Genomic DNA, 24,653 nt, shown 5'->3' with positions numbered 1-24,653 from the left:
TTACAAAAGCAAATATTGTTAAATACCCTTTATTCCACTTATTAGGGGAAGGAATACATACTGATTAAGAACCTCAAGTGTTTGAAAATAGCCAACCACAAAATGTCAAGCAAATTTGTCTGTTAAAATCCATCACAACATAAACAAACATGCTGTTACAAATCAGGCAGTTTAGCCAAATCTGTTTCAGATATATATTAGGTTGGTTAGCACATAGTGCTAAACCATAGTTTAATATTACAAGAATGAATCCCCAGGACTCAAGCACTCTCCATTCCCCTGGAAAGGCTGTGAAGAGGAGGTTTGAAGCTTTCACTTGATTATCCACAATTTGCCATGTTGTCCAAACCCAACAAGCCAACTTCTAACTATAGTTTATAATGCTGGCTGTTTTTCACCAACCATAGTTAAGATAAATCGCAGTTGAGGGTTCAGATGACATGTTAAACTATGATTAATCTAAAATTAACGTGGAAGCTTCTGGACTCCTTGTAGTTGTATCAGAGAAAGAGAGGAGAGACAGGAGGAGCATACAAGCCCACACAGGGCTAGTTTTACCTAGAAGCACAGCATTTGCACAACCTTATTGTTTGGACTACTCCACACAGGGCTAGTTTTACCTAGAAGCACAGCATTTGCACAACCTTATTGTTTGGACTACTTCTCACAAAAGATTTCAAACTTGAGTATCGTTTCTTAAAAGGGACATGTTGTTTCATATAAGTTATGAAGTGGCCTAGATGTTTTAAGCAATGTTATTTTTTCTCTCTCTCTTCAACACACATGGAAATTGAAAATACAGTGGTACCTTGGAAGTTGAACGGAATCCATTCTGGAAGACTGTTTGACTTCCAAAATGTTCAGAAACCAAGGTGCAGCTTCCAATTGGCTGCAGGAACCTGCAGAGGTCACATTGGAAGTTCGGGTTCCAAAGAACGTTCAAAAACTGGAACAATCAATTCTGGTTTTCAATCATTCGGGAGCCAAAATGTTTGACTCCCAAGGTGTTTGAAAACCAAGGTACGACTGTATGGACCTGATAGCTTCTCACAATGTATATTAAATATGGAAAGTTATATCTGAAACATACATGAATGTTACATTTCTGTACCGAGATGTGCATGTTTGAATATAAAAACAGAACATCATGCCTAAGTTAATCTTGAGCTTTGACAGCACTAAATAACTTTCAGAAAGTGCCTCTGTGTGAAGCAGAATTAACTAGATACAGGTTTAGCTTTCTAGTAAAAACTGGGCTTTGAGTTGCTGCCTAGAAACAATCAATGAACCAAGAAAATAAGGTCTTATATTTCGGCTGCAGTAACAAAGCCCCGTTTTTATCAATGGTGATGGTTCAGTATGTGTAAATCTCTCCTAGGAGACAATATTCGGAATGCCAGACAGAATTTGTTTACAGTGATTCATTCAAACCTTAGCTAAACCATAGCAACATATATATCAAATGACTTTCTTCCTACTTTAAACCTCAGAGAGAGAATTATAGTGCCATTTGAAAAGAAAAGCAACCCCCGGAGAATCTGATTAAGATAAAGTTCTGGTACTCTGAAAACGTTGATAATAAATGCTGTCACTTTTTCAACTCATCTCTCATTGTACTTTGGTCATTCTTTGCAAGAGCAACATTCATCAACATGATACACATTGTTGTTAAGTTGCTTTTTAATCCATCTGCTGTGAGAAAATAATGCTTAACTGATTGGGGCCACTCTTGGGAAAGCTTATGATAAGCTTGTCAGCATCTCATTAACTTCAGGAAGCCTTTGGAGCTTGCAAATTGATTTAGGGAATCAGCCTTATACAAGGATTCAGGCCCACCCCAAATACCAACAACAACCACTATAATAGGAGGTGCTTAAGAACATCAGTTTGAAAAGACTTTGTATTATGTTAGACGTGTCTCTTCTGCATCTGAAAATGTTGTGGGAAGGGTTCTAGGTTACTCTACATACAAGACTGCTGAGATTTTAGGAGCAGGTCAACATATTTGCTTCTCCCTTTCTCCCAAGAATACACTTTCATAACTCTTACCATGTTTTTGTAACTGCGGTTGACTTACAATTGACTTAGAGCCTGAAATATGATTCCCAAGTTGGCAAAGCATGCTGGTTCTCACATATTACCCCCCCCCCCCACACACCCATATAGTCTTGTGAGCAGTGGCAGGGGGTGATATAGTTGGAGAGGACTGGTGTCCAGGTGGATGTAAATCTTTTTCTGATCCTCCATCTAACCTGCAGGTACCTAGCGGCCTGATTACTGTGTTATTTTCAGGGCAAGCCCACCCATAAGGCAAGGTGAGGCTATTTAGCAGTGTCTGTGAATGCATTCATATTGGGTTTTGTAATTTCCTTCTCTGGTGATTAAGCAGACATGTGCATAATTGCAAGTTATGCAGTATTTTCATACGGTTGCCAACTGATCATTGGTAGCGGTGGGGAAAGCTGCCTTGTCCTATTACGTCAACATCAGTTCAATGTGCAGAAATTAGCAGTGAAACTTTTCACAGAAATATTATTGCCTGTAGTGTCAGTTGCCAAAGATCAAATTGTTGAAGACAGGAATAAAGGTTCAGGTTCAAAAGCTGGCAACCTTATTGTCTATGGAGTGCAACACTCACTTTGGCTTAGACTTGCAAACCAGTGTTGGAGGAGGAGTAAAACAGATCTCAGGCATCCATGCACATGGTGTCAGGATGGGAAAGAGCTGAAGAGGCAGATGGGGGGGGGGGTCAGCTATAATAAGAAACAAGAGTGAGAATAAAAGGTGGAAGTTCAGCACTAGTCTGGCAAGTTCACAGACACATTCCTAGATGGACAAAACTCCTGCCAAGCGCCATGAGGTTTGGGAAAATGTTTCAAGCAGATCCACGAGTCTTTAAGAAATGGGGAAAAAATGATGGCGTTGAAGTAAAAACACAGAAGAATATTACCAGACTCAGCCTTAGCTGCATGATAACGGTAATGGAGAAAACTCAAAACTTTTAAAAGTGTTTCAAAAGGGGGCCTGTCATTGGCTGCAGTGATGCAACATCACTCAGCTGTCATTGTGAGCAGCAACATTCAGGACTAGAGAGTCAGCAAAAATATTGCCTGAAGTTTGGCTATACCTTGCACTATGTCGAGAAATTAGACGCAAGATGTCCATACTTTAGTGCAGGGGCGGAGAATCTCAGGCTTGGAGGCCAAGCATGACCCTCCATGCCACACAATCTTGGGGGTCATCACAAGCCACACCCTCTTTCCCCAGGCCACACCCCTCACCAGGCTTGCTCCACATCCTCCACGAGTATTTTTGCTTTGTTGGAATATGCCTTAATTCAAACGTTTCTGCTATGATATGCTTAAGGTTAGAAAGTGCAATTGCTAAGTCAAGTTCAGCGGAAAACAAGACCCCAAATCCATTTGCTTCAAGCTGTACCTGCATGTGCATGTTAAGTACAGCTTACTATAATTTACATTTATGTCCTATTCCTATGAGATGGTTCCTCTTTCCACTAAACGAAAGCAGATCCATGTTTACATTCAGGTGTGGTATTCTTCTTTTGCTTGTACTTCCTGGGGAAACAAGTGATTATACATCAGGTGCAGACATAAGTCAGTCAGAGACATCCCCTGTGAGATATGTAAGATGACATTCATTATGAAATAGGCTGCGTACTACAGTTAAGGAAGGCAAAGTAGAGATCCAAACTGCAGTTCTTCAGTGAGTGAGCCAGGAATAACGTGAATGGAATTAATGGGGGGTGGGACATACTCTCAACAATTCATTAAACAGATGCTCATGAACATTTGTGACATTGCACTGTATTTTTCTTATTTATTTTGAGACAGTAATTTCAAAATTCCGGCACCAAGGGACCTCTCAATAAAAAAGCAGGTTTTGCGTAGGCAAAAGAAACCCCTTTATAAAATTCAGATCTCAATCTTCCACAAAACCTCTTCTTCTTTCCAGCCCCCTTGCAATGTGTCCTCATAACAGACTGCTGGTGCTCTGGCACCAACTCACAAACTAGCAGCAGATCTTGGCCAGCTATTTCTAAATCACTATTTTAAAGCAGCAGACATCTATGCAATGTATAAAAGAGTCTAGGTTGGTGGCGGCATGTTTCAGATGGTCACACTTGGGATTAATGAGCCACAAATGTCTCACACAGAGATCTGTCACTCCTCCCTTCACAGCTCAGGAAATCGGACAAGGCAGCCTTTAATTAACCAAAGTTTCCCATTTCATCAAACCTAGAAAATGCAGTTCCCCATTTTGGAACATGTCATGATATTAAATCAATTATAATATCCTAGTTTGTTATGAAACTGGTCCATAGATTCCAATTTGGGTAGACACATAGATGACAAACTTGGCTGCCCCATCACAGCTTCGTTGCCTTCCACTCACACCCACATTGGTGAATGTTGATTCTATAAAGCTCATTTACAAGAACAATCATCATCATCTTCCCCACCTGCCCTACCATGACCATAATATGTGTGCAAATGTGTGTGCATGGGGGGTGGGGTGGGGGAAGCCAATGACAAACAGAGAAAGTTGACATCGCACATGAGGCCTGCTGTCAAAGTAGATGGAGTCATGAAATTAGCAAGCCTTATATTGACCCTTCCCTTTCGCAATGGACAAATGTGTGTGAGACCCATTCCTGGGAAGGATTGAGAATAATTGCAGAAGAAAAAGGGTTTCAGCTATTCTGTATAGAGACCCAGATAAATCTTTGAGGTTTTGTCATCTCATTTGAAAATAATGATGATAATTTATTATTTATACCCCACCCATCTGGCTGGGTTTCTCCAGCCACTCTGGGCGGCGCCCAACCAAATGTTAAAAACACAAGACAGCATTAAACATTAAAAACTTCCCTAAACAGGACTTCAGATGTCTTTTAAAAGTAAGATAGTTGCTTATCTCCTTGACATCTGATGGGAGGTCATTCCACAGGGCAGGCCCCACTACTGAGAAGTCCCTCTGCCTGGTTCCCTATAACTTCACTTCTCGCAGTGAGGGAACTTCCAGAAGGCCCTTGGCACTGGACCTCAGTGTCCGGGCTGAACAATGGGGGTGGAGACGCTCCTTCAGGTAAACAGGACCAAGGCCATTTAGGGCCTTAAAGGTCAGCACCAACACTTTGAATTGTGCTCGGAAATGTACTGGGAGCCAACACAGGTCTCTCAGGACCAGTGCTATATGGTCTCGGTGGCCACTCCTAGTCACCAGTCTACCTGCCGCATTCTGGATTAATTGCAGTTTCTGAGTCACCTTCAAAGGTAGCCCCATGTAGAGCACATTGCAGTAGTCCAAGTGGGAGATAACTAGAGCATTCACCTCTCTTACGAGACAGTCTGTGGGCAGGCAAGGTCTCAGCCTGCGTACCAGATGGAGCTGGTAGACAGCTGCCCTGGACACAGAATTGACCTGTGCTTCCATGGACAGCTGTGAGGCCAGAATGACTCCCAGGCAGTACACCTGGTCCTTCAGGGGCACAGTTACCCCATTCTGGAGCAGGGAGTCCTCCACACCAGCCCGCCCCCTGTCCCAAAGAACAGTACTTCTGTCTTGTCAGGATTCAACCTCAATCCATTAGCCACCATCCATCCTCCAACCGCCTCCAGACACTCACACAGGACCTTCACTGCCCTCACTGATGAACAGCCCAGCAGCTTTATGTAGATGTTAAAAAATCATGGGAGAGAGGATGAAAAAAGTGAACACTCACCCCCCAACACCACTTTCTGAACAGGAGGAAGGAGCAGAACCACTGTATCACAGTGCCCCCAGCCCGTCTAGACGGTCCAGAAGGATGTTATGGTTCATGGTATCAAAGGCCGCTGAGAGATCCAGCAGAACTAGGAAACAGCTCTCACCTTTGTCCCTAGCCCGCCGGAGATCATCGAACAGAGCAAAAGTATATGAAGATGGACAATGTGGACGTCCTTATTGTATATACCACCAGCACCTGTTCCCCTGTGTCCCCTACCAGATCAAAACGTTGATTAATTGCACAGATTGTGGCAATATAATAACACACTGTAGGACTAATACAAATCTTAAATCTAATATAAAGTGCAGTCTTTCCAAATGCCTTTAAAAGCAAACAGACACAGAAGTCTTAAAAATCTAAATGGTCCATCTATTGTACAGGATGCCTTTAACCAGCCCTGTTAATTTATCCTGACACATATAACTGCTAGTTGTCAAAAGCCTGTTACAGATGTGATTCCAGACACATAATTAGATAAAAAGATGGTGCTTTAAAATGAATTTAAATTCAGGCTTACCACTGGGCAAAGAGACTGAGGAATGGAGTTCATGTTTGCACCAATCCACATGTGAATTGCTGAAGTTGGTCTCAAAAATTTCTGGCTGAGAATAACATCTGCCATCCACATCTTCAGGAGAGAGAGTGTCCAGTTCAATTTTCTCAAGTGACATTGCAAAAATAAAAAGAAAAATTAGATAAAAGTTTCAGTTATCCGCTGGTTATGATGAAGTGACACCAGGTGAATCCATGGCTTGGCTGCCAAATAAAAACTTCAAGAAAATGGCCAGGGGTTCACAAAAACCCAGAATCAGTAATTCCAGTAAAGTGGGTGCAAGCTCAGGTACATCTCCTGGACTTCATAGTTTTCTCCCAGGATTAAAAATGAAACAAAACCCCAAACCCTATTCCTGTTAAGAAAGGTTTTCTATACTTGTGTGACAGCAATGCTATGGTGTCTCTGTGTGGCTCCTGAAGAAATAAACAGGATAAGTGGAGACATCTGTATGCTTGCTAAGATCTGCTCTTAATAACTTTGTTTTAGCAGCCCTAATTCACATTTCAATTCTCATTTGTTGAGCTGGGAGGGGCTTAGTCATACCAATGAAAACAAGTGGATTCCACATTTCAGTAGGCAGCTGAAAAGTGGAAGTTAGTTATGCCAGAATTCTCAGACCTTCTCTCCTGGGAAATTTGCAGCAAGGTACCTAAAATCAAGAGCAAACATATGCTTGAGACCAAATGATGTACAGCTGCAGAATCCATGCCCCCAAAATCATACCAATGATTTTCAGCAGCCCAGCATTAAAAAACTAACCGTTTCATGTGTTTTTAATAGTATTATTATTATTATTATTATTATTATTATTATTTAGTTATGCCAATTGGTGTGTGTCATTGTGGTTATTCACCTTGTGCTTTTATGTGTGGAAAAGTAAGGTGTAAATATAAGAAATGAAAATGAATCAACAAGTAATTGTTAGGCTCACGTGTCTTATGGTCCTCGTGATTTTAAGTAGAAGGTCATGATCACTGGTGTAAAAGTGCATACCCTGAAAGCATTGTTCAGTCATTACGGAATCCTATGTACTTTCCTCTGGGCCTGTGTCAAAGTTTAGCAACCAAAAAGCACTCAGCAATCCTCAGGAAATTGGCCAGTGACCCTTCAATGAATCAGAATCTATCTCTTACCTATTCCTGCCATAGAAAATGTGCTCCACTCACCCCTACACCATACATTTAAAGCACATGGCTTTCCCTGACAAAATTATGGGGAGTAAAGTTTACTCTCCCACAGAGCTACAATGCCCAGCACTCTTAACAAACTACAGTTCCCAGGAGTTTTTGAGGGAAGCCATGTGCTTTAAATGTATGCTGTGGATGTGACTCATTTCCAGAAGGAATGCACCATAGTATTCCTAATGTTTTCTCTCCACTTCTATCCCATATGCTGTGCAGATGTACAGAGCATCGCTCATCAAAAGAACTTGTTTTCTTCCATCCCTCCCTTCAATGCCTGCCCCACTTTCCAAGCCCAGATGAAGAGTGCCAAGAGAGGCACCTTCTGGCCACAGTAAGAAATTGCAACACAATGTAATACATTGACTTCACGTTGAAGTTATTCTGGGGCCTTACGGTTTCCTGTATGCCACAGCTGATGAAAATTAGGCCAAACAGTGGTTGATAAACTAACACCACATCAATGGCGTTCCTAATGAACTATAACAAAACAAGAGGAAGTCACAAGGAAATAATCCATAGATACAAAAATTACCATCCCGTGTAGATTTTGGGTGCCTTCCACTGGACAAAACACAGTCCTTGGAGATCATAAGTAAGAATATATTTTGCATGACATTTTCCCTTTATGGCAGAAAAATTAATCAAGAAAAAGGGAGAAAACTTAGAAGCCAACGCTGTTATCTTGTGCAACTGATGTACTTATCTGGTAGCAGTAAACTCAAATCTCTCCAAATCTCCTCAAGGCACAATTTTGTGATGCTTGTTTTGTGGACTGGATTCACAGATAGAGAGAAGCCAATCCTTGCCATCAACAAGGCCTTGGGCTGATTAACATCCTATACCCTTTCAAATGTGTTGGTGGGAGAAGGTTTGGGGTGGGGGGGGTATTGATTTGGTTTGTTTTTGTTCTTTTTTATTATGTATTATGTATTATGTATTATGTATTATGTATTATGTATTATGTATTATTACAGTGGTACCTCGGGTTACATACACTTCAGGTTACAGACTCAGCTAGTCCAGAAATAGTGCTTCAGGTTAAGAACTTTGCTTCAGGATGAGAACAGAAATCGTGCTCCAGCGGCGCAGCAGCAGCAGGAGGCCCCATTAGCTAAAGTGGTGCTTCAGGTTAAGAACAGTTTCAGGTTAAGAACGAACCTCAGGAACGAATTAAGTACTTAACCCGAGGTACCACTGTATTATTATAATTTATATACTGCCCTATAGCCAGAGGTCTCAGGGCAGGTCACAGAAAAGATCAGCATAAAAGCCACAATATATACAGTGCTTTTTTTCTTTTAAAAATGTTTAGGGGTACTCTCATTTTCCTACTCATATTGAAATACTCCCCCTCAATGAGGCCAAACTTAGATTCACAAAATGATTAGGGGTATGTGTATCCCCGTGTCTCCCCAGAAAAAAAGCACTGAATATATATAATCAAAATAAAAACAACCCAATAACACCCCGCCCAAAAAAGAGCCACAGTTTAAAAGGGTATAGGATGTCAGTCAGATCAACCAAAGGCCTGGTTAAAAAGGAAGGTTTTTGCCTGGCGCCTAAAGGTGTATAATGAAGTGTTTTTATCTTGTACCTTTGTGCTGTGAACTGTCCTGAGATCTATAGATGAACACATTTAATAAATAAAACATTGCATCCACTTTCAACTCCAAATGCTGGCTTTTTCTATTGAAGGAGGGCCCCCACCCCTTTGCCGTCTTGCATTGAGCCCCTTAATCCCTCCCCCCTAATGGCTCATCATCCAGGATATCACCTCACTAGGAGGCTAGTCTGGCTATTCCAAGAATGAGAAGCCTTGATTAAATCCCAACACTTGCTGGATCCAGGGATTAGAGGGGCCTGGCACCCATTTTAACACTCCAAACTCATAACATTATGTTTTCACTTGGAAAATGTAATCTCCTGCTAGAGGGGCACATAAATTGTTAAAGTAATTACGATATGCAAATTTAAGTGGGCAAATGTTTCAGGTGATCACGATTACATTACCTGGGACATTGCTAATGCAACAAATGCACCCATGCCCCACATCAAGATGTGTTTTGTTACTATTGTTTTAATTCTCTAGAGTCTAGATGCTTCCTCAGTTTAGCACCAAAGTAAAAAGCCTAAGAGTGTTTATTCTGGTGCTGAAATGATTGACTCCTACCTTTTAATAAAAGTAGTCATCAAAAGCCCATCTCTGAAATGGCAAGTTTAAACGCCACCAATAGCATGTGAACTGAATATCGCCTTTGTAATTTTTTATTTTTATTTTTTTAAAGAAAATGCAGGCCTATTCCTCAAAGGCAAAGCTGCAGCTAGGGCCTGATTATTTGGATAAGCATTACATCTCTTTTTCAGCATTCTCGCCCTCAGAGGTAATTTTCTTTTCTTTTCTTTTAGTTCAGACAAGCTTTTATCCTTATTGTTGTGCAATGGAGAGAAAGCAGGTCTTGGAAGGCCTGGAATTAATTTCCACTTCTGAGAAGAGTTCTTTAGGTGGCCTTGAGCAAGTCATCTCTCTCAGTCTAAAGTGAGAGTGTTTGTGAAACTGGCAAAGTAATGATGAATGACAGGAGGATCGTGGAATATGCTGCACTTGACAAGTCTTAAATAATAATAATAATAATAATAATAATAATAATAATAATAATAATAATTTATTATTTATACCCCGTCTATCTGGCTGAGTTTCCCCAGCCACTCTGGGCGGCTCCCAATCAAATGTTAAAAACAGTACAGCATTAAATATTAAAAACTTCCCTGAACAGGGCTGCCTTCAGATGTCTTTTAAAGATAGGATAGCTGCTTATTTCCTTCACATCTGAAGGGAGGGTCTTCCACAGGGTGGGTGCCACTACCGAGAAGGCCCTCTTCTCGCTGTGAGGGAACCACCAGAAGGCCCTCAGAGCTGGACCTCAGTGTCCGGGCTGAACGATGGGGTTGGAGACACTCCTTCAGGTATACATTCATTCATTCATTCATTCATTTATTATATTTCATATATATATATATATATATATATATGCAGGTTTTGGTGTCCTCGGGTGTCTTCCCGTGTAAAAGTTGGGGTGTCTAGGCGACGTTTCGACGAGGTCTCACTCGTCATCTTCAGGCTGGTGCTTGACGAGTGAGACCTCGTCGAAACGTCGCCTAGACACCCCAACTTTTACACGGGAAGACACCCGAGGACACCAAAACCTGCATTCCTGTACCCGTGAAAATCTACGAAAGCATATATATATATATATATATATATATATATATATATATATCGTAGGATCACAGAATTGTAGAGTTGGAAGGAACCCCAAGGGCCATCTAGCCCAACCCCTTGCAATGCAGGATGCAGGAATCTCAACTAAAGCAACCATGGCAGATAGCCATCCAACCTCTGCTGAAGAACCTCTAAGGAAGGAGAGACCACCACCTCTCAAGGGAGTCTCTTCCACAATCAAACAGCTTTTACTGTCATCCCTTTTCCATAACAAGATACTTGAAGGAGCATCTATCTCCTGCCTGGCTCCCAACCTGTCTAGGTGTTCTTAAGGGTGAGCAGAGGTCTAAGTTGGCATCCTATGTGACAAGTCACTCTATCGCCATTGCCATTTGGAAGATGTCCTATCTATTTCAAAAAATGACGCAATGAACTTCACTTGGTTTTGGCACTCTGGGTGAATTATAGTTTTCATTCCATAGATTTCATGTTCCATTGGACAGTTCACAATTGAACTGCAAATATTGTATTATGTATAAGAGCCCCTCTTCACCAATTCTCACTCTCATTTGCCATCTGCCAGCTATGATAATAATTGTACTTCGTTTCAGCCTAAAACACTCATCCGTCACTTGAAGTCCACAATTTCCCTTGCTGATCTGCTTGAATATAGCAGTTATGCCAAGACCAAAGAAGGACCACACAATTCATCACTAGAAAGAAGAAAAGTGATCCATGTCTCCTAATTCTCCTGTTAGAGTGCATATCTATGTTCTTCCCCGTGTTGTATTGTTTCTCATTTCTAAACAGAGCTGAATAGATTGTTTTATGTACAGTCATACCTTGGTTCTCAAACGCCTTGTAACTCGAATGCTTTGGCTCCCAAACGCCACAAACCCGGAAGTGAATGTTCCAGTTTGCGAACTTTTTTGGGAAACCAAACGTCCAACGCAGCTTTCCTCAGCTTCCAATTGAGTGCAGGAAGCTCCTGCAACCAATCGGAAGCCACACCTTCATTTTTGAACTTTTTCAGAAGTCAAATGGACTTCTGGAACGGATTCTGTTTGAGAACCAAGGTACAGCTGTGCTTCTGGGGAGAAATGGGAAGAGGTGTGAAAAAATACAGTGGATTTTACTATAGTATTTACTTTTTGCCTGATCCACAGGTGAAAAACTTTAGTACTTAGACAAAGGAAGTGGTTAGAGGCAAGATGTTCTGAATACTAGTTGCTGGAAACCAGAGTAGTCCCATTTTCAGGCTTCCACAGGTATCTGGTCCGCCACAGTGAGAACAGGATGCTGGGCTTCCTCACACAGTAGGAAGTTTCAGACCAGTTTTACATAGGTCAGTTTCCTGAGGGCATTCTGGAATCTGGTGGTATTTTTAAAAACAGCTATTTAGTTGCAAATATATAGGATGAGTAGGTGGAGAGCAGGTATGCACTGCTAATCCCAAAGCCACACCAGTCCCTCAAAGCAACAGCAGTATTGAAGAGCCCTAGCTCTGTGATGGGGCATCTGCTTTGCATGCAGAAAGTCCCAGGTTCAGTCCTAGGCTTATCTGTGTCGTGCTGGGAAATTCTCCTATGTGAACATCTGGAGAGCTGCTGCCAGTCAGTGCGGACAATACTGAGCTAGTATAAAGCATTTTGCTATGTTCTAGCCTATCAAGAGGACTCGGGTGGCGCTGTGGGTTAAACCACAGAGCCTAGGGCTTGCCGATCAGAAGGTCGGCGGTTCGAATCCCCGTGACGGGGTGAGCTCCCGTTGCTCGGTCCCCTGCTCATGCCAACCCAGCAGTTCAAAAGCACGTCAAAGTGGAAGTAGATAAATAGGTACCACTTTGGCGGGAAGGTAAACAGCATTTCCGTGCACTGCTCTGGTTCACCAGAAGCGGCTTAGTCATGCTGGCCACATGACCTGGAAGCTGTACGCCGGCTCCCTCGGCCAATAAAGCGAGATGAACGCCGCAACCCCAGAGTCGGTCACGACTGGACCTAGTGGTCAGAGGTCCTTTAGCCCATCAAGACAGCTTCTCTTGCCAGCTTCAAGATTTTGAAATCTGTTTGTAAATGCAAGCTCTGCTGGGATTGGTTCCACTTGGGAGCTTCCAGAACTCCTGAGGGGAAGTAACTCATGGCAAAAACAGGCCTTGAGAGTGCCACTGATCAGCTCGCTCCTTTGTTGATGCTTTTGCATTTGTAAACCAGCTTGAATTCAAGCTAGTAAATCCCATAAGCATGGATTCCCCCATCCCAGCACTAATAATAATAATAAAGAGCTAACAACTTGTAGCCTTTTCACAACATCAAATGTCTGCTGTCTGAGGCAGCTGCCTCACTGCCAAATGATAGGGTCTATGCAGATGCACTTAGTTTTTCTCTTCTCTGCAAGCCTGGGATGCCTTTGCTCACCTGGTGTGCCACATGGTATGCTGCTTCCTGGAAAAGATGACCCACGCCTTAGTTGATAGGAAGCAGCATACCATGTGGCACACCAGGTGAGCAAAGGCATTCCAGGCCAAGGTCGTCGCTTGAGCATCCAGGAAGAAGCCTAGATCTGGAAACACTGCCCAAGCTGCACACCTGATCCTTCAGAGTACAACCCCGCCCAGAAGAGGCTGGACCCTCAATCTCATATCACAGTGGTGGACTTTGGGATCTTAAATTTCAGTGGTGCCCTTTTTATAGCATTGTTGTGGCAGCCCCTGCAGGACAGCACCCAGTGCAGTCGAACCGATCACACTACCCTAAAACTGCCTCTGCGTATCAGATTGTCTACTGGACAACAAAGCCTCTATCTTGTCAGGACTGAGCCTCAACGTGGTAGTGCATCCTGTCAATGGTTCAGGATATCCACAGCCTTCTTGGCATGAGTTTAAAAAATGAAGGGCACTGGGCATCTCCAACAAAATGGAGCTGTAGGCATCTGTTTTAAGACTTGTGCTTGATGTAGCATTAAGCTTGGCCCCAAGAGAAGAGTTGCCCAAGACCCACCCTGCAAAATAAGAACCTGGCCACTGTGGCACATTGAATATACCTGAAATGAATTTGGAACAGAGAGGTAGCAGATTGAAGGGAAGGCTGAATGAGCTGTTCTGCCTTGCTTCATGGTAGCTTTGTTTCTATGTGTCATTTCTAATAAAAGGAAGATGTTTATGAATCTCTCTAGTGAGTATTGGCCTGAAAGCATAACCTACCAGGGAAAGGAAATTCCATCCCTAGAACCTGCAGGCAAAGATAGAATATTAGAGCCACTATCATTCATGGGTTTGTGGCAACATAACTGATGCTGAATTCTGCTGCTCATCTCTTTTCTATAATTAATGGCCCATTGTTTGCAAATCAATCTATAGAATATGCTGCCATAAAAGTAATTCGGGAGATTCCCCTTGTCCAAGGCATGATGATAAACTTGTACTTCAATGCTTAAGAGACAGTTTTAATCTCCAATTCTTTGGATGTTTAAGTTACACTTCCAAAATTATCAGGTTTTTTCAGCAATGCAGCCCATAAACATACATCTCTGTATAAAAATGTCCATCTCCTATTTAATGCTTATAATGACATAATCAGCTCAGCAGTGGCTTCTGTGTTGAACTCTAATGGAAATATTCTTATATCCAGTTGGAAATCTTTCGTGGTTACATTGACCTAACATTTTACGCAGGTGTTTCCCTCAACAAACAAATTACCTAATTTAAGGATAATAAAGCAGTCATCTTTTAAATAAGAGGAGAAAATGATGGGTTCATCTATCATAACAGGTGTCAGGACTGCCGCTAGGTCCCAGCTCACAGAGGACCAACGCCCAGTGGATATTATATACAAAAGTCTTTATTGAAGTTTAGTTTCCATTTCCAAGCTCTGGGCGCGCAGGCCCACGTCTTAACGCTAGACCGGCTAAGTCCCCTCTGACTCACTGCTCCACCCACACCAGTTTAAGATTCTAGCCTGGCTCCACCTCTTGCGCTGCTCTTTCCTGCGTTGGGTCCTTCTGCCCTCTGGGGTTCCCTCCTTCCTGGACTCCTCTGACGCGGAGCCTCCTGAGTCTTGCCCCTCCCTCCGGCGGGCTTTAGGACCTGGCTCCCTTCCCGGGCTCCCCGCTGTGCCGCGCTCCTGTACATTTGAACTTGGCGCGCGCGCCCAGCCGGTGACTTTCCTTCTGACCGTTTCCCCGCTTCCTGATGTGGGTGTTGCCAAACCTGACTCCTCTCCTCCCTCTGGTGGTGAGGACACTGGTCCCGACTCCTGGGACTCCCCCTCCCCACTGCGCTCTGGTGGAGACGCTGGCCCTGATCTCCAGCTGCTGTTCAGAGACTCCCCGCTGGCCCCTCCCTCTTGAGGTTTCTCCCTTGGAATCTCCCTTGCTCTGGCCACCGGCGCTCCCTTCTGTGAGTCCTCCGATTCGCTAGAGAGGCTTGTGGAATAACTCTGGCCACTGTCACTGCCTGCGCCCCCCTCGTACTCCTCCTCCTCACTCTCCATTTGCTCCCCCTCCTGTGTCTCTCCTTCTGAACCCCTGACATCCATCCCCCCCTCGAAGCCCCCCCTTCCCCCCTCCCCCTCTTCCGGTGCGGGTTCCGGGTGCTCCATTGTTGTAGGGGTGAGTCCAGGATACAGCTCGTCCCCTGAGGCTTGCAACCATCGAGATAAGTCCGGGAAGTCCCCCATGGGCTCGTCGACGACGACCTCCTCCGCTTCCATCTCCTGCGCGGTGTGCTCGAAATCTGCACTCGACCCCAAATCACCCAAGAGCCCTCCTCCCCCTGTTGTTTGATGGGGGTCCACCTCCCAGGACCCCTTCGGCATGTCTCTGCGCCAGCCCACCTCGGGTTGGTCCTCCCACCAATAAGATCCCCCCGTGCCAAAACCTGAAAGTGATCCCTCCGGAGAGCTGCCTCCCGGAGCCGAGTCCTCAGCTGACGAGAAACCCCGGAAAGTGCTGGCCGAGAGTGTGGGTGTGAACAAACAATCCTCGAAAAAGCCCGCCGGCATAGGCTTGTGCGGGAAAAGTGTGTGGAATTCTTCCTTGAGCAACTGCTCTTCCACTGCGTAATCCGGCACCCACCTGTTGGCGCTGGCCGGGGTGTCCTCCGTGGCGAGAAGATATTCAATCCCGTCCTCCCCCCACCTTGAGTCTAAAATCTCAGTGGCTTCATTAAGTGGCTCCCCTTTCGGCGACCCCCCTTTTTTGGGCGCTTCTCTGAGCGGGTCTGGCGCCTTCCCCGGTGCTTGAAACCTGTGGGGCTCTCTGTAGGGCGTGAGCACTGATATATGAAAGACCGGGTGCATTCTGGAACCCTCCGGGAGTGTCAACCGGAAGGCCACTGGGTTGATCTGCGCCTCTACTTGGTAAGGCCCTAGCTGCTTGTGCCCTAGTTTCTTCTTGGCTAACGATCTGGCTGGAACTGCTTGTGCTGCCAACCAGACCCAGTCTCCCACCTGGATGTCCTCCCCAACCCTCCTGTGTCGATCTGCCTGCACTTTGTAAGCCTGTTTTGCCAACTCTAACTGCCTCCTGAGCTGCTCGTGGATCTCCTGCAACTCTGCTGCCACTTCCTCTGCTCCCTGTGGCTCCCCCTCCCGCACTGTGTCCAGACCCGGGAAGGTTCTGGGATGCCTCCCGTAGTTGGCAAAAAATGGGGTCACCCCCGTGGACCCGTGCTTCGTGTTGTTGTAGGCAAACTCGGCCAACGGTAGATAGTCCACCCAGGTCGATGGCTGCTGGTTCGCGTAGCATCTCAGGTACTGCTGCATGATGGCGTTGACCCTTTCCGCCTGCCCGTTAGTTTGCGGGTGTCTCGCCGACGCCAGGCTGACCTTGACGTTCAGGAATCCCATCAGCTTTTGCCAGAAGTTGGAGATGAACTGGCGCCCCCGGTCGGACAAAATAGACCGTGGTAGGCCGTGCACCTTGAACACATGGTCTATGAACATCTTAGCGGTCTGCTCGGCCGTGGCCACCTTCGCGCACGGAATGAAGTGGGCCATCTTGGTGAACAGGTCCACTACCACGAGCACTGCCGTCTTGCCCCTTGAGCTGGGTAGATCTGTGACAAAGTCCAGGGCTACCCTCTCCCACGGTACGAACGGTGTCTGTAGCGGTTCCAACAGGCCCGCCGGCGGCTGGTGCACAGGCTTAGCCCTTTGGCAGGTGTCGCACCTATTGACATAGTCCGCGACATCCCCCCGCATCTTAGGCCACCAAAAGTCTCTGGCTACTAAGTCCACCGTCTTCTCCTTGCCGAAGTGCCCCGCGCTGGGCGCGTCGTGCAGCTGTTGCAGGACCTTCGCGCGGAGGCTGTCTCCTGGTACGTAGAGGACTCCCTTGCGTAGGAGCAGGCCGTCTCGCACTTGGAATTCGTCGCCCCTCGCCTTGCCACTGCACACCTCCTCCATCTTGGCTCGGGCGAACGAGTCTGTTCGCAGCGCGCGGCGCACCGCGTCCAGGTCCACCGTGGCTGACGCGCATGCCCACGCCTGTGGTGTGAAAATGTGCTTGGCCGCCGCCGGTGCCTCTGCCTCCAGATACTGCGGTTTTCTGGACAGCGCGTCCGCCAAGACGTTGCTGTTTCCTGGGATGTACTCAATTCTGAAGTCGAAATCTGCAAAGAACTCCGCCCAGCGGATGTGTCGCTGGTTCAGGAACCTCGCCGTGCGCCAGTACTCCAAGTTCTTATGGTCTGTGCGGACCTGCACCGTGTGCTTGGCTCCGACGAGGAAGTGCCGCCACGCCTTGAAGGCTGCATGTATGGCCAGCAACTCCCTGTCCCAAATGGTGTAGTTCTGCTCCGCTTTGCTGAGTTTTCTGGAGTAGAAAGCGCACGGCCTCCAGTCCCCCTGGTGGTCTTGCTGCAACAGAACGGCTCCCACGGCCCTGTCTGAAGCGTCCGTCTCCACTCTCATGGGCCTGCTGGGATTTACGTGCAGTAGGTTCTCTTCGGAAGCGAAGAGCTGCTTGAGCTTCTGAAAGGACTGCTCTGCCTGCTCCGTCCAGATGAACCTCTTCTTCTTGGAACTGAGGGTGTCGGTGATGGCCGCTGTCTGCATGGCGAAACCCTTGATGAACTTGCGATAAAAGTTGGCAAAACCGACAAACCTCTGTACTTCCTTCCTATTGCGTGGGCTCTTCCAATCCAGTACTGCACGTACCTTGGCACCGTCCATAGCCAGTCCCTTGTCGGACAGTTTGTAGCCCAAGAAATCCACCTCCGTCTTGTCGAACTGGCACTTCTCCAGCTTGGCGTACAGCCTGTGCTCCCGCAGCCTCTGCAGAACTTCCCTAACATCTCTCTCGTGAGCCTCCGGCGATTCCGAGAAGATTAGGATGTCATCCAGGAAGCAGACGCACTTCTTGTAGAGGAGACCCGCCAAGACATGATGCATGAAGGCTTGAAAGCAGTGGGAACCATTTTTTAATCCAAAAGGCATAACTCTGTATTCATAAGTGCCCAGCGGCGTAAACATGGTTGTTTTCCACTCGTCGCCTTCCCGTACGCGAATGAGATTGTACGCTCCGCGCAGATCCAACTTGGTAAAGATGCGACCCTTCCTCACCGTCGCCAGCAGGTCATCGATCTTGGGCATAGGGAATGCTGAGGGCTTGGTCTTGAGGTTCAAGAAGCGGAAATCAACGACCAGCCTCTTTTGGGGCGTGTCCCGCTTCTTTACAAAGAACACGGGACTGCCTCCTGCCGCCTTGGACTCCCGGATGAATCCCCGCTTCAGGTTGTGATCTATGAACTCCCTGAGCTCTTGCAATTCATCCTCAGACATGGAGTACAGTTTCCCCGTCGGGAGCGTCGCCCCGGGCAGGAGGTCGATCTTGCAGTCGTAGGGTCTGTGGGGTGGCAGCTTATCCGCCTCTTTCTCGCAGAAGACCTCCAAAAACTCCTTGTATTTGTTAGGCACCGCTTGCAACATGCCCAAGTTCAGCTGTGGTCCATCCTCGTGCCCCTCATCTTCCAAGTCCGCCAGGATGCAGTGTTCTGCGCAGTAAGAGGAGCCGAAGGTCAGTTGCCGCTGGTACCAAGCTAATGCCGGGCTGTGCCTATCCAGCCAACTCATTCCCAACACTATGGGCGTGTCTGACAGGCGGGTGACGTTGAAGCTGATGACCTCACGGTGGTTTCCAATGCGCATCACCATTGGCGGCGTCTGCTGTAGCACTTGCCCTCCCAGTAGCTCCCTGCCGTCCACTGTGACGACTTTCAGAGGTACCGCCGCTGGCAGAAGGGCTATGCCATGTTGCTGGAGGAACTGCATGTCTATAAAATCTGCATTGCTCCCCGAGTCTACGGTGATGGGAATTTCCACCAGTAGCCCATTGGGGAGCTGAAGGGATGCGGTGAGCTGCACTACTGGTTTGGGTGGGAGGGGGTCGGTGGGCTGTAAGATCCCTGGGGATTGCTTCACTGACTTGTCTGGCTGGTCCCCAGAGACGCCATCTCCAGCCAGACAGTGGAGTTTTCCTGCTGCGACTCCCTCTGCTGAATTGCGTCTGTTACTGTCGCTGCGGCTGCAGTATGCTTGTGAAACCGCTGGGGACACTCTTTTGCCATATGCTGAGCACTGTCGCAGATGTAGCACTTCCTGGTTCCTCTAGGAGGCTTCATCTTGACTGCTCCCGGAGTTAGGGCTCCGACTGTGGAGTGAGCCTTAGCACCACCTATCTCCATCGGCTCCTCTCCCCCTCCCAGCGGAGGCATGGATCGAGCGCGCGCCGCCTCCTTGGGGAAGGGAGGCAGTCCTTTCGCTGGCGTGCGTCCCAAATGCCCTTCCTCCCTGCCCCAAGGGCGTCCTTCCAACCGAACCCCAATGGAGAGTGCCCGTTCCACCACTTCCTTGGTGGTTTGGGGTCTTCCCCCCCTTGCGATCTCATCTTTCACAGCTCCGCTCAACCCCTCCCAGAACAGGTCTCTGACGGCAGGCGATTCTTTCTCCCAGGCTAGTACATTCACCAATCCGAAAAAACGTGCATGATATTGCCTCACAGTGGCTTTACCTTGTCTTAGTCCGTGAATCTCCCTCCTAGCGATATCCACATCAATCTCAGATAAAAAACACGCATCCATCACTTTAATGAAGGCAGCCGCATTTTGGAGGGCTGGATCCTTGTCTCTCCATAGATTGCGCAGCCACGATTTTGCCTCCCCCCGCAAATGCGAAATAATAAATCCCACTTTCTCTCCCTCATTTTTAAAGTCTTTGTCAAGCAGCTGCAATGTATAAATCACATCTGCTCTGAAGTTAGGATACTCCTGCAGGTCCCCATTGAAGTGAGATACCAGGCTCCCTCCTCTGTTTCCCAGCCCAATCCCTTCTGGTCTGGTGGCTGGTAGCCTCTGTGTACTTAGCACTTCTAACCTGGTTCGCAGATCCTGGCAGGCAGCAGCTGCTTCCTGTTCTTTCTTTCTGGAAGCCGCAATTTCTGCAGTCAACTGCGTCACTGCGTTTTGCAAACTCGCTATCCTCTCTTCGGTAGTCATTTCCCTGTTTTTCGTGAGCTCGCGAAGCACCAATCTTCACCCCTCGCTGCTTTCCCGCACTCCACGAGGTTGCAAAATTGGTGAAAATGGAGAGGGGACTTACTGTCAGGACTGCCGCTAGGTCCCAGCTCACAGAGGACCAACGCCCAGTGGATATTATATACAAAAGTCTTTATTGAAGTTTAGTTTCCATTTCCAAGCTCTGGGCGCGCAGGCCCACGTCTTAACGCTAGACCGGCTAAGTCCCCTCTGACTCACTGCTCCACCCACACCAGTTTAAGATTCTAGCCTGGCTCCACCTCTTGCGCTGCTCTTTCCTGCGTTGGGTCCTTCTGCCCTCTGGGGTTCCCTCCTTCCTGGACTCCTCTGACGCGGAGCCTCCTGAGTCTTGCCCCTCCCTCCGGCGGGCTTTAGGACCTGGCTCCCTTCCCGGGCTCCCCGCTGTGCCGCGCTCCTGTACATTTGAACTTGGCGCGCGCGCCCAGCCGGTGACTTTCCTTCTGACCGTTTCCCCGCTTCCTGATGTGGGTGTTGCCAAACCTGACTCCTCTCCTCCCTCTGGTGGTGAGGACACTGGTCCCGACTCCTGGGACTCCCCCTCCCCACTGCGCTCTGGTGGAGACGCTGGCCCTGATCTCCAGCTGCTGTTCAGAGACTCCCCGCTGGCCCCTCCCTCTTGAGGTTTCTCCCTTGGAATCTCCCTTGCTCTGGCCACCGGCGCTCCCTTCTGTGAGTCCTCCGATTCGCTAGAGAGGCTTGTGGAATAACTCTGGCCACTGTCACTGCCTGCGCCCCCCTCGTACTCCTCCTCCTCACTCTCCATTTGCTCCCCCTCCTGTGTCTCTCCTTCTGAACCCCTGACAACAGGGATTATTTTATTGTCCATAAAACTGATGAAAGCAATGAGCTGCTGGAGATAAAAAGTGAAAGCAAGAGGACATGTAAGACTTTGAAAGGTCCTCCAAGGGCAAAATTAGGTGACAGCTTATTGCAATAATAATGCCCCTCCCCACAAAAAAGGGGAAATAGTGGCAGTGAAGAAAATTTTGGATTATTGTGTTTTGTGTTTTAACACCATCATTTCCACCTGAAAAATGAAAATGTGTCATGTTTGTGTTCTTATTCATTTGCTCAGTTTCTGCCACAATGGATCTAAAGAGATGTCCCTAAGAGGCTTGCTCTGCCAGTTTTTCCAAGGCCAGAGCTCAGGGCCAAATAATTTGATCATTACTTTGATCATTGGTGAATATACTTTGTTGGCATCTATCTGACTCAGGTAAGGCATCTGAAGGCGTATGGTTTTGCAGCTACAGGTGCATGATGGCATGTCTTCTCTCTACGCACTCCTCGCTCTGCAGTCATTCCTTCTCTGGTCACTGCTGTGAATACATGACCCAACTGTTTGTCTCCAGGCACTGTGATCAGATGCAAGGGATTCCCATACAGTGGGGTTAATGTTGCCACGTTTGCAGATATCTTTGTAACACAGAGTTGATCTGCCAACAGGCCTAGTACCTGAAGCCAACTCTCTGCAGGACACGTCCTTGGGGATCCTGCCATCTTCAGTTCTGTGTACATGACCAAGCTAGCATAGATGTCACTGAGACAGCAATGGGAACATGCAGGGCATGTGGCCTTAGAAGAGCACATCTTTGTTTGACACTCTGTCCTGCCATGTGATGCCCAAAATCTTCCTGATGCAGCACATACGGAAGGCATTGAGGCATCACTCCTGGAGGGTGTAAGTTGCCCACAACACACTTTCATAAAGCAGCATACTCAATACACAACCCCAGCAGACATCTTGGTATTGGTCATTAGCATCACATTCTCCCATACCCTTTTGGAGAGGCAAGCCATTGCTGTAGCTGCCTTGCCAATACATTTGTCCAGCCCAGCATAGATGGAAAGCTTGCTGGTTATGGCGGAACCTAGGTAGACAAAATAGTCTATTGCCTCAAACATGTAGTCAACAATGCTGATGCATGGAGTGCTGGTGACATCCTGACCCAGAATGTTGGTCTTTGTTAGGCTGATGGTGAGGTTGAACTCCAAGGTTTGGGCAAAATGGTTGCTGAGTCTCTCTAGAGCTTGGAGTCAAGGCTGCATCATCTACAAACAACATCTCTTGGATGAGAACCCGCAACACTTTTGTATTGGTGTGGAGACATACCAGGTTGAACAGACCCCTGTCACTCCTCAAATGAAAGTACACACTATCTTAATTCAAGCTGAAAGCACTGAGAGAAGAATATGCCAGTTGGGGTGAGAACACAGTCCTGTTTCACGCTGCTCTTTATAGGGAAGGCGTCCAAGGATGAGCCACCAAACTGGATGGTGTTGAGCATGTTCTTGTGGAAGGACACAATCATCTTGTGGAGCTTAGGTGGGCATCTTATCTTGCTGAGTAGTGTGAAGAGTCCTTTTTGACTGGCAAGGTAAGGTTTATGAAGGTGATGTACAAGGAGTGTCTCTGCTCTCAGCATTTCTCCTGCAGCTGGTACACTGAGAAAATCATGTCAACTGTTGACCTCTGAGCTCTAAAGCCATACTGTGGCTCAGAATAGACCCTGTCAGCAAGTGACTACAATCTGTTGAGAACTACATGGGCAAAGGCTTTACTGATAAACCATGGAAAGAAATTCAGAATGACACACACTCATTACTCCCTGCCTGAAACCCAGAGACAGTAGTCTCTGTAGACACTACTGAGATGGACCAATGGTTTGACTCCATATAAGGCAGCTTCCTATGCTCCTTTCCTTCTGATGCTCATGCAAAGGACTTGCAAGAAGCATGACAAAAAAGCACCTGAGCCACACATGATTTATCCCCCCCATCACTCTGCATCTGTCTTGTGTCTGCAGCCATTCACACTGGAGCTCTGATCCTGGATTGCATCACATTTAAATTATGTTTTCCAAATAGTGTCACAAGCATTCAGCTTCTGAGTAATAAAAAGGTTACTCAAATAATTGGCATTAGTACCTGTGAAAGTGATTGTGTCAAAGGATTTTTGGAAATGAATCTCAATTAAAATAAAAATGTCACTGGTGTCTGAAGGAGAACATGTTCTCATAATGAAAAGTCAAAATGTGACATTTCGGTATGTCAAACAACTTGATGTGGGGAAGGAAACTTGCACTTACTATAAAAGAGTTAACCTAAGCCAAAAGTTAATTACCTGTTGCCCCAGATCTTTCAGAAGTGGAAGAATTTGTATCAAGCATTTGTTTTATACAGTCAGAGTAATAAGTCACAGCTTCCTGATTCTGGTAACAATTACTCAGATTTTCTAAGTGGTCGATAGCTAGATGTCCATAGTTAGCTATATTCAAAGTTACAATCAGATAAGAAAAGACTGGAATATTCCTTCTGGCAGTGAATTCGCTTAAATCCAAGCATAGAAAAATGCAACACCTGACTTTCCAGTAGCAAAGCTGAGTCCAGGATGGCACCCAGACTAGAGCTGCCACCAAATGTTACACAGCACAAAATGGAGAAGTGACTTGGGAAGTTCCAACATTCAATGAACTGGAAAGGAAGAGAGTTTTGATCAGGTAAATATTTCTCAGAGGAATGAGTCCTTCTCTGGAGGACCCACAGAAGCATTCATTGAATTCACCTTCTTAACACCTTGAATGCCACGGCCATTGCAGTTCCTGCCAAGGTGCCCAATGCAGTACTTTCCCCTGATCTGTGGGATCATTTTCTGTTTGTGTGGCCAATGTTTGGACGGGACTCATCCAATGATGTGGCCCCCTTCTTGCTCTCTTGATCCCTGCTCATCTTGACTAGTGGGGTGGGGTTGAATAGTTAGGCCAGGTTGTGGTGAACACATTTTCACACAATGGAGTTGTGCCTGCTGCCCTTAAACAGGCAATTGTGGATCCATCCACCCCTGAAGAAGCCCACTCTTGATGTTAGGTTTATAACAACTACAGCTTGGTTGCAAACACTCTATTTTGGGGGTAAGATGGCGAGGAGGAGGATGGCTGAGCAGGTGCAGGAGGTTCTGGAGGAAGCAAATAATATAGATCCATTTCAGCCTGGGTTCATGTGCTGTTTTGGGACTGAATCAGCCTCGGTTTTGCTGATGAATGGCTTATATGAGGAACTGCAAGTCTGTTTCTGCTTCTTGCTCACTCAGTGGATTTTGAGACCATTGACCATAGACCAGGTCTGTGGCTTGGGTATTCACAGTACTGTTCTACAGTGGTTCTGGCCCTACCTACAGTGTCATGCCTAGAGACTAGCATTGGGAGACTGTTTCGTTCCCAATGCTGCTTAACGTCTATATGAAGACACTGAGTATGGCTGGAGTTTGGGGGCAAAGTATTGTCAGTATGCTGATTTCGCAGAGCTTTACTTCTCCATAACATCTGAGTCAGGAGAGGTTGCCAGGACACAGTGGT

At 46.6% G+C, this 24,653-nt stretch overlaps 1 protein-coding gene across 2 annotated transcripts in view; it reads right to left on the bottom strand.

Moving 5' to 3' along the window:
* Nucleotides 1–6,820, bottom strand: part of ANO3 (anoctamin 3) — a 238,002-nt gene extending 231,182 nt beyond the window's left edge. Inside the window, exon 1 of one of the 2 annotated variants that reach the window (XM_083749885.1) lies at nt 6,306–6,820. In XM_083749885.1, coding sequence (XP_083606011.1) covers nt 6,306–6,459 — 154 coding nt within the window. In that variant the 5' untranslated portion in view covers nt 6,460–6,820. The remainder of the gene's footprint in view (nt 1–6,305) is intronic. The other variant, XM_083749884.1, reaches the window with a different exon arrangement.
* Between the last annotated feature and the right edge of the window lie 17,833 nt (nt 6,821–24,653).

The sequence above is a fragment of the Podarcis gaigeae genome, assembly GCF_964106915.1.
Source record: "Podarcis gaigeae genome assembly, chromosome: 1".
In the NCBI taxonomy this organism is placed as follows: domain Eukaryota; kingdom Metazoa; phylum Chordata; class Lepidosauria; order Squamata; family Lacertidae; genus Podarcis; species Podarcis gaigeae.
The sequence above is the reverse complement of the archived record's forward strand: the minus strand, read 5'-3'. Positions and strand labels throughout refer to the sequence as shown.